Here is a 17786-nt window from a genome sequence, read left to right as displayed (position 1 = left end):
TTGTTTAGTTCTAAAAGCATGCCGGTAATTTGTAGTATATTGCATATCTATTTTGTTAAAATGTAAATGTGGTAATGCTGTCACAATGAGTTTGGAATCATCCACTTCCACTTAGAGGTACTCTTGTATAAGAGTTCCTTCAGACCTATCTTAGTACGTTGTGGTGGAGCAATTGGAAAATATACTGCACATCCAAAAATTCTCAGATGAGAAATATTTGGCTCATGACCATAAGCTAATTGTAATGGTGAGTTCTTATGATAAGCTACTAGCCTAATGCGTACAAGTGACGTTGTATGCAAAATAACATGTCTCTATACAGATAAAGGAAGCTTAGCTCTCATAAGTAATGGTCTTGCAATTAATTGCAAACGTTTTATAAATGATTTTGCTAAACCATTTTATGTATGAACATGAGCTACAGAATGTTCAACACTTATCCCAATTGACATACAATAATTATCAAAAGCTTGGGATGTAAATTCACCAGCATTATCAAGACGAATGGTCTTAATTATATAATCAGGAAATTGTGCTCTTAACTTAATTATTTGAGCAAGTAATCTTGTAAATGCAAGATTTCGACTTGATAATAAGCACACGTGTGACCATTTGCTGGATGCATTTATTAATACCATAAAATATCTAAATAGTCCACTTGGTGGGTTAATGGGTCCACATATATCACCATGAATTCGTTCTAAAAATGCAGGTGATTTAGTCCCCACTTTTGCTGGTGATGGTTTAATTATCAATTTTTCCTTGAGAGCAAGCATCACATGATAATTCATTAAATTGAAGAATCTCCTGGTTCTTCAATGGGTGCCCATTTGAATTTTCGATAATTCTCCTTATCATTATAGATCCTGGATGACCCAATTGGTCATGCCAAATTGTAAATATGTCTGGATTCATGAACTTCAGGTTCATTGTTGCATATGTTTCAATTACTCGTATATGAGTATAATACAATCCAGAAGATAAAACATGCAACTCTTCCAATATACTTTTTTTTCATTTGAGACAGTGGATATGATATATAGATATTTTACATTACTCTTACTATCAGTCTCAATATGATAGCCATTGTAACGTATATCTTTAAAACTTAGAAGTTTTCTCCTTGATTGACTAGAGAACAATGCATTGTCAATTGTAAATTTTGTTCCTCTAGGTAAAATAATATTTTCTTTTCCAAAACCTTCAATCAAGTATGCAAAACCTGATATTGTATTTTACTTTTGCTTTCAGCATTGTCAAATTAGAAAACTATTTTTTATTTGTAAGTATTGTATGTGTAGTTGCACTGTCTGCCAGACATAAATCTTCTTTACTCATTTTCTAGTTATCCAACATATGAAAATGATCCATGTTTCTTCATTAAAAGAAAATAATTACAATAAGAAAAATAACACTTAGAATATACAAAGGTTACTAAAAAATATGAAGATAGATAAAAGAAAACAACAACATTAAGTTTAGATATTCTTAGGACCTGTTTGGGCCCAAGATTAGAGTGAGGTGGAGTAGGCTATAATAGCCCACTCCTTGTTTGGGGATCCAACTATTTTTAATTGAAGCTCTAATCATACTATCACATTTTAACCCTAGGGTAATTGTTCCCAACCTTAACAATTCACTGTTTGCATCTCCTCTGTTCTCCATCGCATTTCTGTCTCCTTTCTTGTCTGATCATTCTCCCTCAATTTTTCTCCTTTCTTGTCCAATCGAACGCTATGCTTAAGTTTCATTCTTCCTTCTCTTTATTTCTTCGACTTCAGATCTGGTTTTGTTCTTCCTTCTTTTTATTTCTCCGGCTTCAAATCTGGTTTTAGTGCCGTCTTCCGATCTGGTTTCACATTTCTTACATGTTTTTCTTCAGATCTGGTTTTTCATTTCACAGATATATAGATTGTGTCTCTTCCCTTTGCCGCTCCAAAACATTGATTCCCTTTTCTACTTTATTTGATATTCTCACTCTGTCGAAATAGGCCTTGGAGCTTGGTAGGGGAGGTCGAGATTTGGAGCTTGGAAAAGGGGGAGGTCGAAGGTAATCTTCTTTTTCCCTTTCCCAGTCGATGATGATGATTTTTTTTTTTCAAATTTAGCTCAAAATTTTGTAAATCAATGGACAAATTATTTCATGTTCCTTATTTTGCTTCCAAATTATGCTCTTCATTATACTGATTTTTTTTGCTTTGAATTACTACTGTCTCTGTCAAATATATGTTATGTTGAATTATGCTCTTCATTATACTGAATTATTTTCTTTGAATTACTACTATCTGTGCCAAATATATATTATGTTGAATTATGCTCTTCCTTATACTTAATTATTTTGTTTTCAATTACTATTGTCTTTGTCAAATATATGTTATGTTGAATTATGCTCTTCATTATATCGAAGAATAATGGATTTTGATTAGAATGAAGAAGACTAGATTTAAATTTTGATAAAGAAGAATGGATTTCGATTAGGTTATATGATTAGGTTCTATCAAAGATATGTTATGTTCTTCATTGCTATTACTGTCTCTGTAAAAAATTTGTTTATTTCAATTTCTGTTTGTCCATTGCTTGTCCAATTTGTAACTTTTGACCTCCGTTTGACCACTGTTTATTGTATATTGATTGACAACAGTTGTTAGGTATTGTTTACTGCATTCATCATTAGCATATCCCCTATTTTTAGGATGATTTATTGTATATTGACGGATAGTAGTTGTTAGGTACTGTTTATGGTATTCATCATTGCCATATCCCTTTTTTTGGATGGTCTATTCTATATTTACTGACAGTGTTTGTTAGTTACTGTTTATTGTATTCATACAACTATATATGTGTCTCACTTCACTTCAACTTAGGCCAAACTTATTCCATCTACTTGCTTAATGCAATTGGTATGTTATTTCTCTTGTCTCCAACATTTTCTTATTCAGTGTTATTTCTCTTCTTTGCATCTTTTTAGTTTCTATTGTTGGTTTACTGCATTCATCTTGTTGGTTTCTCATTTTGTTGGTACTATTTACTGCATTCATCTTGTTGGTTATCTGAAATTCAAGTTTCAGTGAATGAATTTCATAACTCTGAGGCTGGACCCTATTCCATTTTTTGTTTTTTTGTACTTTATAATTATGCTCTCACTTGCCTTCAAGTATAAGGACAAACAAATTCCATCTACCTCATAACGCAAATGATATATCTTCTCCCACTTTATCCAATATATTTTTTTTTATTGCAGTTGTTGCTTAGTGTACTAATGTTGTTTATTGTAATTTGTTTTAGGGTTGGTCTTATAGGGATCATCTGGATTAAACACTATTTACCAACTTTCTCTTACTAAGGTGTTTACATGCATTTAAATACTTTTATTAATTGTTTCTTATTTGTTTACATGCACTTAAACACTGTTTAGCTAATGTTGTTTATTGTAATTTGTTTTTTTGCTATATTTAGATGATTGACTGTAATAATATCACGACCTAATATTTGTTGCTAGATTTGGATGATTGAATATATGTTGCTAGATTTGGATGATTGAATATATGTTACTTTTGTTAATTGTTTCTTATCTATTTTTTATTTTTATTTATTTATTTATTTTTTTGTGTCCGTTCTTTTGCAACTTTAAATTAAAAGCAAATTTTCATGACAATTAGTTAAAAAATAAAAAATTTGGGAAATTTTTGCAATATTTATTTCTAAAGCTTCTTATAATTATATTAGTAAAAAAAAAATGAATTAATATTTTGATTCATGTTATTAATAAATTGGAAACTGGAACAAGAATTAAAATGCTTGATTTTGTCGTTTCTCAAATTTCTACATGGTATTTAAAACAATCTATTATTTTCTGAATTGGTATGTATTATTATTATGAAACAAGAAAAAGTAGCAAAAACAACCATTAGAATAAGGGAGCAAAGCAGAGAAGATGAGAAAGGTGAGAATAGATTATTTTCTCAATTGGTATGTATTTCAAGAGTTTCAAATAACTACAGTGTTTTTCAACAATTTTTATCAAAGTTATTTTCTTAATTTATAAAAATGAGTTTTATCAATGTGTTGCGAAGGAGTGAGACAAATACAAACAAACAATTTCGATGGAAATTTTTGTTATTTATTTTAACATCCACAAACAACAGCTAACATTCACTCCCTTTTTTCTTTTCATAGAAAAAAAGTTATAAATGGTAAAAAATCAAAGTATCTTTATATATAGCATGATGCTCATCCATCATTTACCTTTTATGGAATGTTGTTTTTTATGTCATTGGTTGTGTAAAGACATCTATGGTATTAGGAAATAAAAACTTTTTGGAATTTGACTAAGTTTATTTTTGGAATTTGACTAAGTTTACTTAACAAAATAATATATTTTTAAAAAAAGTAATAAAAAAGTGTTGTTTTTTAAGTAATATAAAAAAAAAATAATGTTAACATGATTAAGAAATATTTTTGGAATTTGACTCAGTTTATTTTTAGTTTTGTAATTATTTTATGATCTAATTTTTTTTTTCAGGACCAGTTCCAAATTTATTAGTACATAATTGACCCAACAGAATTAGTACGATACTAACAGCATTTACAGCTTCACAACGTCAGTTATTTTCAACACTAGAGTTATTACTGAATGGCCATAGGAGGATAGAAAACACATCACACGAGAGTAGACATCGTATTAGCCAATTAGCATACTTTCGACTCATTCATGAGCCCGATTTATGTTGTCTTCAAATTACAAGAATGAATAGAAGATGTTTTTCCATTTTATGTCATTTACTTAAGACCACTGGCGAATTAGTTGGAACTGAAGTTATAGATGTGGAGAAGATGGTTGCCATGTTCTTACATATTTTAGCCCATAACATTAAGAACCAGATGGTTCAAAGAGAGTTTGTATGGGGTGAGACTGTTTCTAGGCATTTCAACACTGTTTTATTAGCAGTGTTACGATTATACGACGTGTTGTTAAGAAAACCTTTGTCGATCACAAACTCATGTACAAATCTGCGATAGAAATGGTTTGAGGTACAGTTCAAATACACCAACATTAGTTCGACGTGATTTATTTCTTAGGAGAACGTATGTGCATGAATATTTCTTATTTTGTTCGAATGCAGAATTGTCTGTGTGCATTAAATGACACGTACATCAAGGTAAATGTCAGTGCAACTAATCGCCCAAGGTATAGGACGAGGAATGGTGAAATTGCAACAAATGTACTCGGTGTGTGTGATACAAATTGCGACTTTATGTTCGTCTTATTAGGGTGTGAAGGATCCACAACTAATTCTCGAGTTCTCAAAGATGCAATATCACGACCTAATGGACTGAAGGTTCCAAAGGGTAACTAGCTACACATACCATATCTCCCTACTCATTGTATTTGTAATATAAGAATTGAAATGATTGGATGTTCAACAAGGTATTATTATCTATGTGATGCCATATACCCAAATGCGGAGGGTTTTTTGGCTCCATATAGAGACGAAAGATATCATCTTTCGGAGTGGCGTGGAAGAGGTAATGCACCAATAACTCCACAAGAATTTTTTAACATAAAGCATTCTTATGCACGGAATGTCATCAAAAGAACGTTCGGGTTATTGAAGGGTAGATGGACAATCTTGCAAGGAAAATCATACTACCCAGTGCAAATCCAATGTCGAACCATCATGGCGTGTTGCCTTCCGCACAATCTTATCAATAGGGAGATGACTAATAATGAACTGACTGAGGATTTGGATGAGGTGGATTCAAGCTTTGCTACAACTGAGGGGGATGAGATAAATTATATTGAGAGTTTAAATGAATGGACCCAATAGAGGGATGAACTGGCGCAACATATGTTTACTGAATGGGAGTTGCGTAACGTGTAGTGTCTTTATACTTTTTGTTTATTGTTGTGAAATGATTTTATTTGGAACTCTCTCATTATGTTTACTATATTTTGTGCTTAACTTTACTCATGAACTCTCTCATTAGCTTTGCTACAACTACTTGTCATTTATTGTTTAATTATATTAAAATATGTACGTGTATATACTAGAATGTCAAGTTCCTCAAGAGCTCCGAAGCACATTTGGACTAAAAAGGAAGAAGCGAAGCTGGTTGAGGGCTTGGTGGCGTTGGTCGCATCTAGTGGATGGAGATCAGACAATGGGACATTTTGACCTGGCTACTTGGCACAACTACAACGTTTGATGGCTAAGAAGTTGCCCGACTATAATATCCAAGGATCACCAACTATAGATTGTCGAGTCAAATCCCTGGAAAAAAACTTACTAAGCGATCGCAGAAATGAGAGGACCAGCTTGTAGTGGATTTGGCCGGAATGAGGAATTCCAATGCATCACTGTAGAGCACGAGTTATTTGATGGATGGGTGAAGGTACATTTTTTTCTAAATTGATTTACAAATATTGGTAACAAAATCATAACATCCACTTCACCCTTCATGCAGAGTCATCCTGCATTAAAGGAGCTTCTACACAAGTTGTTCCCATACTATGATGATCTGGCCTATATCTTTGGCAAGGATCGGGCTATGGGAGGACGGTCAGAGACCTTTATGGATGTCGGGTCTAACGTGCCAAACCATATGAATGATGAAGTTTCTATTCATAAATCACAGGATCCAAACATCCCCACGATGTCTAGTCAGGGAATGGACATGTCATAGGATGACATGCATGGAACACATACCGGTCGAAGCACTGAAGGAGGAAATGCTTCGAGAGGAAGTAAGAGGAAGTGAAGTGGGAATCAATATGAAATGGCAAAGATTGTTAGGAATGTGATGGAGTTCGCAAAGGACCAATTGAAGGCGATTGCAGAATATCCAAAAGAGAAGCGTGCAACTAAAGTCAAACTACGTGCAGAAGTCATAAACCAACTTCAAGATATTCCCGAATTACATAACCGACAGAGGATGAAACTTATGCAAATCATATTCCGCAGTGTGCAAGATACTGAGAGCTTCTTATCCATTCCCACAACCCTGAAGTTGGACCATTGCAACCTCCTCCTTGAAGAGAATGTTTGATCAACCCGTGTTTTGGACTGTTTTTCAATAATGAACAATGATTAGTTTGTTTCAATTATGCATTTAAGTTTGTAGTAGATTTGGTACCTTAAAAAAAAGGTAATATTTTAACCATGCAATCATGAGTTAGTTATTTTGTCTTAGAGATGCTTGTACCTAAAAAAAAAAGTTTTATATATGAAATACATGAATTGCATCCGAAAGTAATGCATTTTTTTCTTTTTTAGCCATGTTAACCAAGGCATCTCTCAAAATGACAAAAAAGTCATGGTTAGCTTTTAATATAAATTACAATCAAATTAATTTTGTATAAATTAGTGGAACATATAGTCTTAATTATATTTTCAAAATATGATATTTCATATGCATAATTATTAGTATTATAAAATATGGTAGTAGAAAAAGTTACACATGGTGTAAAATAATCTACATTCAAATTATAGACTGTTATAATTCAGACTATAATAACCTGCACTCCAAACATAGATTCTTATAAGACAAAATATAATACTCTGCACCCCAAATACAGACTATTATAAACCAGACTATAATAGTCTGCATCCCAAACGTAGACTATAAAAACAAGCAGTGTTATAACCCAGAGACTATAATAATCTACTCTACGCTCCAAATGCCCCCTTAAAGTCAAAATAAACACTTGATGTACCACAAACTGTGCCAATCTTCTCTTCAGGAGATTCAAAGAAGTCTGTCACATCCAAATTTGTCATATGGGATAGGTCAAATATGTCATTATCTTGGTATACAAAATTTGCTTCCACGTTTTTCTCTTTTTCTTTCAGGGAGGCTTGATAGAAGTTAACTAAGTGTTTTGACGTACGACATGTACGTGATCAATGGCCGATCATTCCACATCGGAAGCATTTATTTTCAACATTATTTGAACTTTTATCTCGTGGAACTTTTCCTTTTTTATCATCATTTTGTGTGGTTCTTTTGAAATTTAAGTGATTAGAATGACCACTACGAAAATAATAATTATTTATTTCTCTACCACGGTCTCGACCTCGACTGCGACCACGACCTCAACCACGATCATTATTAAAATTCACAGCATTCACTTCAGGGAATTGTGTTGTTCTGGTTGGTCGAGATTCATGATTTTTCATCAATAACTCGTTATTTTGTTTAGCCACGAGAAGAAACCAAATTAATTCAGAATACTGTTTAAAACCCTTCTCTCGATATTGCTGCTGCAGGAGCATATTTGAGACATGAAATTTAGAAAATATTTTCTCTAACATATAAACATCAGTAATTTTCTATCCGCATAACAACAATTTTGAATTGATTTTAAATAATGCAGAGTTGTAATCACTTACTGATTTGAAATCTTGTAGCCTCAAGTGCATCCACTAATAACAAGCTTTAGAAAGAATAACTATTTTTTTATGATCATACATTTCTTTCAAAATTTTCCATAAGATACGGAGATTTTTTATTGTAAGATACTCAATTTTCAATCCCTCGTGGGTATGATGTCAAAAGAAAATCATAGTTTTTGCTTTGTCCAAACCGGATGTTCTACTTCATTCTTTAATAGTCTCCCCAAGATTCATGGCATCTAGGTGGATTTCGACATCAAGTACCCATGATAAATAATTATTGCCGTTAATATCAAGGGCGACAAATTCTAATTTTGTGCGATTTGTCATGGCAACACTATCATAAAATATTGTACTTACGTTAGAAATTTAATAAATATTGAATATTCAAAATAACATTAAATTTATTAATTATAACGAAGAGGGAAAGAATGACATAACTTTAGGACCTACCTTTAGCAGGAAAAATGACAGGAGCTCGTGCTGATAACATGTTGTGAAATGGAGGAGCACAATGGGAACACAGATATGAAGAAAATATAATATAATAATATATTTATATAATAATAATAAACAAACAAAATAACTAAAAACATAAAATAACTAAAATTATAAAATTGGATAATATGTAAATCGAAGTGGAATTCTCACAAATGTATATGTCTCTACAAAATCTACAAATGACCACTTATTTATAGGGGATTTTGGAAGTAGGAAGTGACACACTTGGACACTATGCATAGGTGGTTGAATGATATACCAACACATGTGATAATGAGAACATTACACTTGGCATTGGACACTAAGCATTAATGGACATCTATTATTTTTATATAATATTTATAATATATTAAAATTTGTTGCTATATTTGCAATTAAAAAAATTGTTAAATTTAAAAATATTCTTTATGTTTTTTCCATCCATAACAATTTTCCTTTTAAAAACAGTGGATAATCTTTTAAAAACTTTTTTACAAAAGAAAATTCATTTAGCTATTTTTCAAAACCATCCTTCAAATTTAGCTCTTGTTGTCCCTATAAAATATGTTTGGAAGGTTTAATACTCAAAGGTGGAAGAACAAATTATTCTATCATACATTTAATTCAAACGTCTATGCCCAACCTAAATATGTTTATTATTAATTCAAAAAATAATAAAAAATTATTCTATTGTACATTCTTATCTTTAAAAAATTATGTTTTCTAACTTTATATTGGTAGCCAAAAAGAAATTCTCACTTATTACGTTAATAATAGTTAGATATAGCTCCAAACATCTCCACACCTTTTTACTACCTCAAAATTTAGTTTTATCAACAAGTTTATGGCCTGAAGGTGGACCTATGCCCAACCTTGACTTGATCTTGATTGGGTCGATACGACCCAACTCATCTATTTGTTAGATTGAATATGAATCACTTTTTTTTAGGATAAGTCTGACTTGTTTGACCCATATTTAGATTGATATATTGAATAAACTCAATACACTTGTCATTGGGTCAACCTAAATATGCATGTATATATTTAATTTGTTATACACTATATTTTTATTTGTTTAAAAGTGATTTTTTAAAGAAAATATTATTTTCTTAAAACTTATTTTTATAAGTTAAATATCATATGTTTCAGTTAATTCAAATTTTAAAAAATGAGAATGTTAGGTTTAGAATTTGATTAAAAATTGAAATATTTAGTTAAACATTACGAAAATCATGGTGAAAGAATAAGAAGAAAATGAACACAATTTTTAAAAACTAAAATATAAAACAAAAGTGTACCATGAAAGCACCAAATTTGCATTTAATTAAAAGAAGTTACCGATAGTTTAATTGTAAAAACTAGAAAGGACGTTTAATTGTCATATTTTTAGTGATAACAAATTCACAAATATTATAGACTTTTTTTCCCTAACATGTGGAGTAGGTAAATCGAACCAACTTCAAGATTTGATGACACATATCCTATATTAATTCAACTTTCCTTATTTTGACTATAGATATTATAGATTATCTAAATAATATATGAAGAAACCAAACATAGGATAAAAAATGGCTAAGATAAAAAAACATCTACTAACCAAAATAAATACTATCATAAATTAAACAAAAAAATTCTCTCATTCATTAAGAAAAAGGTTGTAAGCTCATGAGACAATACCAAAATACCGACTCTTAAAACATTAACTTTCATTTGGTAATCATTTTATTTTTTGTTTTTATTTTTATTTTTGAAAATTAAGTCTATGGACACTATTCCTACCTTTAAATTTCTTCATGTATTATTTACTTTTCACCACTGATTTAAAAAATCAAGCCAAATTTTGAGAATTAAAAAAGTAGCTTTTAAAAAGTTGTTTTGATTTTTAAAATTTGACTAAAAATTTAATAATTATAATTAAGAAAAATGTAAATTATGATAAAAAATGTAAAAATAAAATAATTATTCAACCTGACGTAAATGATCCAGAGAGCAAAAAAAGCGAAAAATAACTTAGTAGTATTTTCTAATACAAGAATAATAATAAAACTCAAATAAGTAGGCAAAAACACAAAATAAGAAGAACCCTCAAGAATGACAGTACGCAACGTGTCACCGTCCAAAAAATGACCACTAAAGAAACATTTATTTGAAAGAAAGGTGACCGACGGGTAACGGCATCACATCCTTTCTTCCAATTCAAGAAACTCTCTTCCATTTCCCGAGGGACGAGGAGTGTACACTGGAGAAAAAAAATGGCGTCCACAAGATTAAATCATCACCTGAAATTGAATCATTGAGCTTATCCCATTTCCAATTTCATCACTGCAGTTCCGGTTTCAACGATGGCGTTCCGATTAGGAGCTTGTTCACGCGCCACCGTCGCCTCTCGTTTTCCCCAACTCAATCACAACAACTTTCTCATTCTCCCTCTCGAACGAGAAATTGAGATTCGGCGGGTGAGAGGCACGAGGAGACTGAGAATTAGGGTTTCGGATGGAGGCGAATCGTATCTCGGGATGTGGAAGAACGCGGTGGAGCGTCAGCGGAAAGCCATTGAGTTTCAGAAAGTTGTGGAAAATACTGTTGGAAATGACGATCGCAATGGCGGTGATCGAAGTGCTGGTCAGTTGGAGAAGAAGAGCGAGGAGTTCAGTAAGATTCTTCAGGTCCCGAACGAGGAGAGGGATCGGATTCAGCGGATGCAGGTCATTCATCGAGCTGCTGCCGCCATTGCCGCTGCTCGTGCACTTGTTGGTGAGACTGGAATGGTAGCTGTGGGAGACTCGAGTTCGCGTGATTCGAATATTTCTCCGAATTTGAATAGTAGTAATGACGGTGGACTGCTCGATCGTGAAGAAGGTATGATCAGCATTATTGAATCTTGAAGAATCGATTTTCTTTGTTGACTGGAAAAGCCTTAAAGTTTTATTAGTATGAGAAGTTATAAATTATTGGCTCTTTCTTTACTGTATTTGACTCTCTTTCAAGGTTGATCTTTGAATATTACTAGTAGTTAACATATTTCCGTTTGGCTTGCTACCTAATGAATGTAATTTCATTTTTGACTAGGCATATCTTCTCTGAGTTTCAAGTTCAAAAAATTGATTAATAAATATAGATATGTATCAATATCCTAATAATTTAAATCGCAGTGTTGACTAACATGATTAGAAAAGAATAAGAAAAGAATAAAGACCTAGTGTTAGTGTGGTTCAGTTTGACAGCCGATTTTTATGTAGTTTTTCTGGTTCTCTTACTAACTCTTTCTTTTTCTATATTTGTTAATTTCTTTATTGTTTATGATTCATCTAGAATTATCTGAATTTCAAACTGAGAACACCTTGCTACCTGAGTCTGAAACTTCACAAACTGGGACCCCTGGTCCAGATTTCTGGTCTTGGACACCCCCTCCAGATAATGATGGGAATGGTAATGCTTCCAATGAGCTGCGACCAATTGGGAAATCACAGGCATATCCAATGTTATCCAATTTTGTTGAGGAGAAAGAGCCACCGATTGGCTTTCTCTCAATTCCGTTTCAGAGTGAAATATCTGAAAACGTCAAATCTCTTCTACCACCCTTTCAGTCATTGGTGGGTATTGAAAAATTAGAATCATCAGAAACCAGAACAGAGACACATTCCTTGGAAGAAGATGAAAATGTTGGGATAGAGTTTTCGGTATTTGCAGCAGAAGCATCACAGGCCCTTAATAGTACAGATAAGGAATCAACAAAAGGAATAGATCCAGATGGGTCACGATGGTGGAAGGAGACGGGAGTTGAGCGGAGACCTGATGGTGTGATTTGCAAGTGGACAATAACGAGGGGAGTTAGTGCAGACCTAGCCACTGAGTGGCAGAACAAATATTGGGAAGCTGCTGATGAGTTTGGCTATAAGGAACTTGGTTCAGAGAAATCTGGTCGTGATGCCTACGGAAATGTTTGGCGTGAATATTGGAGAGAATCTATGCGGCAGGTCAGTTTGGATTGTGCTGATATGCTTGCTTCTATCACATTATCCTTGTAAAATATTTGCTTTATGCAAGCAGTTAAAGTCTCAATAGTTTGTTTTGCCATCTGCAAAAAGATCGATTTTGATTGCAATATCCTGTTAAAATTATTTGTTTTATGCACTCACTTAATGTTCTTAATGGACAGCTCACATCCATCTACTAAGTTGATACCTTTGAAATTCAAGTTATACTTATACCACCTATTGGAGATTGCGAGAAGATGGAAATGCCTCTGAGTGTGTAATGTACAATGTGTCAGTTGATATCTAACAGATTCTATTGTGTCGTACTCTCTGATATTTTTAAAGGATTTACTTATGTTTACATGTCTGGAAATGATGTGAGATCCATCTATATAGTGAATTCTGGAAATTACTTTATTTCTTCCTCTAATTCATTCTCTCAACTCCCCGCAGCTAACCCTTGGTTCCTAATATCAATCATTACAGCAAAAAATCTTTTTTATGACCTTAACTGAAGTTACTGAACTAACTGTCTTTCAGGAACAAGGTCTTGTTCATCTGGAAAAAACTGCAGACAAGTGGGGGATAAATGGAAGTGGCACGGAGTGGCAAGAGAAATGGTGGGAATACTATAATACCTCTGGCCAAGCTGAAAAGAATGCTCATAAATGGTGTAAAATTGATCCGAACACATACGTTGATCCCGGTCATGCTCATATCTGGCATGAAAGGTATCAATTTCTTTCAAATGTCAGAGATGTTAATCAACTATTATTCTTGTTGTTCTCTTGACTTGGTCTTATATGATGCATTCTCAATCCGCTGATTCCCTTTTTCAAGATTTTGTACATTTAATTTGATGACAAGTTTCTCAAGAAATTGTCCATTTCGATCTACTTTCCTCTTGCAGATGGGGTGAAAAGTATGATGGACAAGGTGGCAGCATTAAGTACACAGATAAATGGGCTGAACGATGTGAAGGTGATGGATGGACGAAGTGGGGCGACAAATGGGATGAAAACTTTGATCCGAATGGTCATGGTGTCAAACAGGGGGAAACTTGGTGGGAAGGTAAACATGGAGAACGGTGGAACCGTACATGGGGCGAGGGCCACAATGGTTCGGGCTGGGTTCACAAGTATGGAAAGAGCAGCAGTGGGGAGCATTGGGACACACATGCTCAGCAGGAAACCTGGTATGAGAGATTCCCACACTTTGGCTTTTATCACTGCTTCAACAATTCAGTCCAGCTCCGGGAAGTTCAGCCACCATCTGAGACGGCTTTGTAAGTCTTCTCTTTCTTACTGCCAAGTGATTATAAAAGCTTGTAGTGTAGGCCATTTTGAAGAAAATAGAATGCTTGATCAGGATTGATACCGTTTTCCTGGCATTGTACATGTAATAAAGAAAACTGCACAACATATTCCTAGTCCACGGTGATATTAGGAAACCTTTTAAGTCAATAAATTAGCTTGCTTTCTTTATTTTCTGAGATGATTTTAGATAGCTGCTAATATTGAAAAGATAAATATCCCAAACCCTGCATTACTTCCCTCCACCACCGCCAAAAGAAGCAAGAAAGAGACAACTGCACTTTCTTCTTCTGTCTTGGAACAATGCTATTAATGGCCGTGGGAGTCATCACAACTGCAGTTGGAACCTATAGTTATATTAAAATAAAAGTTTATTTAGACTAGACGCTCTGTATGACTTAGACTGTTCAGGTTGTGGTTGTGATTACTTGTGCTGGAGCATTGACTACTTGTTCAAATGTGAGCTCACATCAAAGCTCAACCTTGAAACTTTCTTCCCAAGTTTCCTGACCCTTATTTTCTGAATATTAGACTTTGGACCTGGTTAGTTTACCATTTTATGTCTAAATGGACCATTTCCCCCCTTCTGTTCCGAGTACTATGAAAGTACATTTTGGAAATATAAATTTGGTTAATCAAGAATGTGAAAGGTACAAACCCATGTGTGGATTTAGTGCTCTGTAAGGATCATAGGTATATAAAGGACTTAGAGAGAATGAGTTCAAGTCATGTTGGTCATCGACCCAAAATTCAAAATTTCATATACAACCAGTTTTCGTCAAACGGTTGTCTCTTTGTCTCTTGAAGATAGTCGAGACGTGCGAAGTTGGCCAAACAAAAACCGGCTTTAATTGAACTTCATTGATATGAATTACCGGCTTTAAGAAACAAACAGCAAATTGATTGGGGATCTTATAAGCAAGGGCAACAACGGGAGATGGATTTAAAGTCAAATATTACCATCTTAGGTACTTTACATTCCAAAAGGAAAGATCCATAGTGAAGCACCTACCAACCATTTTCTCTTTTGGGTTGTAGAATAGTGATTGCACGATAAGAATATACAAATCTCTTGTATAATTTTTATATCATTTTTGAACTCTAGTATATATGTTTTCTAGTAATAATTGATTTCAAAGTTCGATCGATTTTCATTGTCTCGATGTGTTCCAAACACATGGCATCTCCATGTTCTAATTCATTGAAATGCACATCCCCAACTTGAAAAATGGTATTATTTAACCCTTATGTTCCACCACAACATGAAAGACACTTGAAATTTTAATGTAAAAGGTCGAGACACCAACTCTCTAGCCCTTCATGCTCCACCAACAAAGCACACACAATTTTGGAAGGAATAATTTCTGGATTTGGGCTATCTAACTCAATCATCTCGATTATTGGACATCGGGTGGTTTTATAAGCTGTACCTAATTAAAAATTGTCAATTTAAAGAATATTTTTTCAAGTGTGAAGGAAGGGAGAGTATGAAACTTAGGCTACACCTAAGTATTGATTCATATTTGTCTTCTCTATTTTTTTTTCTTTGCTTGATAAAGAAAACAAAATAAAAACCAACCATCCACCCAAAATTTTGAATTCGACGTTAAAGTATGAATTAAATGAACTTTTATGAATTGAGGTTTTTTTTTTTCTTTAGTTGTTTGAACAAAAAAAAAAAGCAAAAAAATACAATCGGCCAAGATTGTCAAATCAAACATGTACGATGAGAAATTAGAACGTAGGAACCGCGTAGCAGTTAAGTACATTTTGTCTTGTCTACTATTTTCAAAAGTGTTGGCCCCATCAATTTTTATGTTATGATTTGTGTTTTCTTTTTGAAATAAAATTTCTATGTCATGATTATGACCTATGATTATCAAACTTTGATTGCCTTTGCGAACAAGTGTCTTATTTATTATTATTTTTTTAAAAATTCTCCAAACAAGGACGGTAATTCGAATAACAAACTTTTTTTTATCATCAACTCATATTACTTATTTGGACGTTCATTAGATTTTTATTCATGAATTTTGCATGACATTTTATCTCGAGTACTATTTTGGTCCATATACTTTAGATTTAATTCGATTTTAGTATATACACTTTCAAATATATTTTTAATAAATCTTAAATTTAATCATAAGAAGCTAATTTTATCAAAATTAATCACTATTAATAGTAATTTTCACGCAATAAAAGATTATATACGAATGAGATAACTAAAACAAAATGAATTTTAAAATACAACCCCTCAACTTTGTAACGTTTTACATATATGTATGTTGATTTTTCTAAAATATAAAAAAATTGTATGTGTATTTAATGTTATATTATTTTGTTTCATAAAAAAACCAATGGCTAGATTCGGGAAAATTGCACTTTTCCATTTTAATTTTGAACTTAATCTAATAGACTAATAGTTATAATATGTATACCTACGTATAAATCAATTACATACCAAATAAAATTACATTTTACTTAAGTTTCTAATTTCTAATTTTTTTTAAAAAAATCTATAATATTTTAGTTTTCGTACGTTAGAAATAGGTAAGAAAATTTAATTCTTTTTTAATCTTCTCTCATATAAATAAAATGTAGATTTTTTTTTAATCTGTATAAAACTTTTTTTTATGAAAACTGACTAAATGATTTTTAAGCGAATAATTCTATAAAAAATTATAATAATTTTGCAATTAGTGTTACTTAATCTAGATATCATGTATCAATGCATATCATATATCGATGCATTTAAAATTACATTTATGTGAAGGTCTCTTGTTAAAAATTTAGCCTCTCAATTTTGAAAATTGTTACTAATAAATTCTTAAACTTTCAATTTTGATTCTAATTCCTAAGAATGTCTAATAAATCTATATATTATGATTTTATATCTAATAGATCTTATAAATAATTCTTTTTGAGCTCTTACAATTTTAATCAAGAAACTCACAAATTCTTTTTGAATTCTGTTGAAAATGATTGAGAAGAAAGACGCTAGAATCTCAAAGATGAAGATTTTTCATGGAACTCCACAAAAGTTAGAAGCTAATTAAAAATGATTTCTTTAAGTATATTCTTAATATCATGAAAGTATCAGCGTGGAATTTGGGGCATGAATCTTTCTTTTATTCTAAACTTTAACTTCTATGAAATTGCTCAAGCGTTGACCTAACTTAAATTCAATGGAATTGGGTATTACAATTTTTTTTTTTTTATAACTTCATTCTTAATATTCAAAATAAAATTTGTTTCAAAAGAGAAATTGCCACCATAATCCCCACAAATATGGGTACGAGTCTCATTTTCATTGAATATATGCTCAATAAAATATATTTTTTAATAAAAAAAGTCTATTCTATTAAGAACAACATATGCCTACATGAAACTCCTACTTACTTTCCAATGTAATACATTATTTCATTGGTTAAACAAATTTAATATGAAGTGTTTTTTTTTTTTAATAATTTAATCCGATGTGAGTTTGAGATTTGAATATTTGATTTTTTTTTATGTGATGTAACGTCTTTAGTTAGTTGGACTAATATTAAATGGGTACAATCTACTTCTTTATTAAATTAGATAGAAATAACAGAAGAAAAAAGTAAGTAGGAATTTACATG

General features: G+C 32.2%; 1 protein-coding gene across 1 annotated transcript; it reads left to right on the top strand.

Annotated features, from left to right (window-relative positions):
- The first annotated feature begins 11032 nt into the window (after positions 1-11032).
- On the top strand, positions 11033-14334 carry LOC120092960. Its single transcript, XM_039051228.1, has 4 exons — positions 11033-11732; positions 12186-12850; positions 13391-13581; positions 13761-14334. The coding sequence occupies exons 1-4, from the start codon at positions 11216-11218 to the stop codon at positions 14137-14139; spliced, it is 1752 nt and encodes a 583-aa protein (XP_038907156.1). The 5' UTR covers positions 11033-11215; the 3' UTR covers positions 14140-14334.
- The last annotated feature ends 3452 nt before the right edge of the window (positions 14335-17786 follow it).

This window comes from Benincasa hispida, chromosome 12, assembly GCF_009727055.1.
Source record: "Benincasa hispida cultivar B227 chromosome 12, ASM972705v1, whole genome shotgun sequence".
Taxonomy (NCBI): Eukaryota; Viridiplantae; Streptophyta; class Magnoliopsida; order Cucurbitales; family Cucurbitaceae; genus Benincasa; species Benincasa hispida.
The sequence above is the reverse complement of the archived record's forward strand: the minus strand, read 5'-3'. Positions and strand labels throughout refer to the sequence as shown.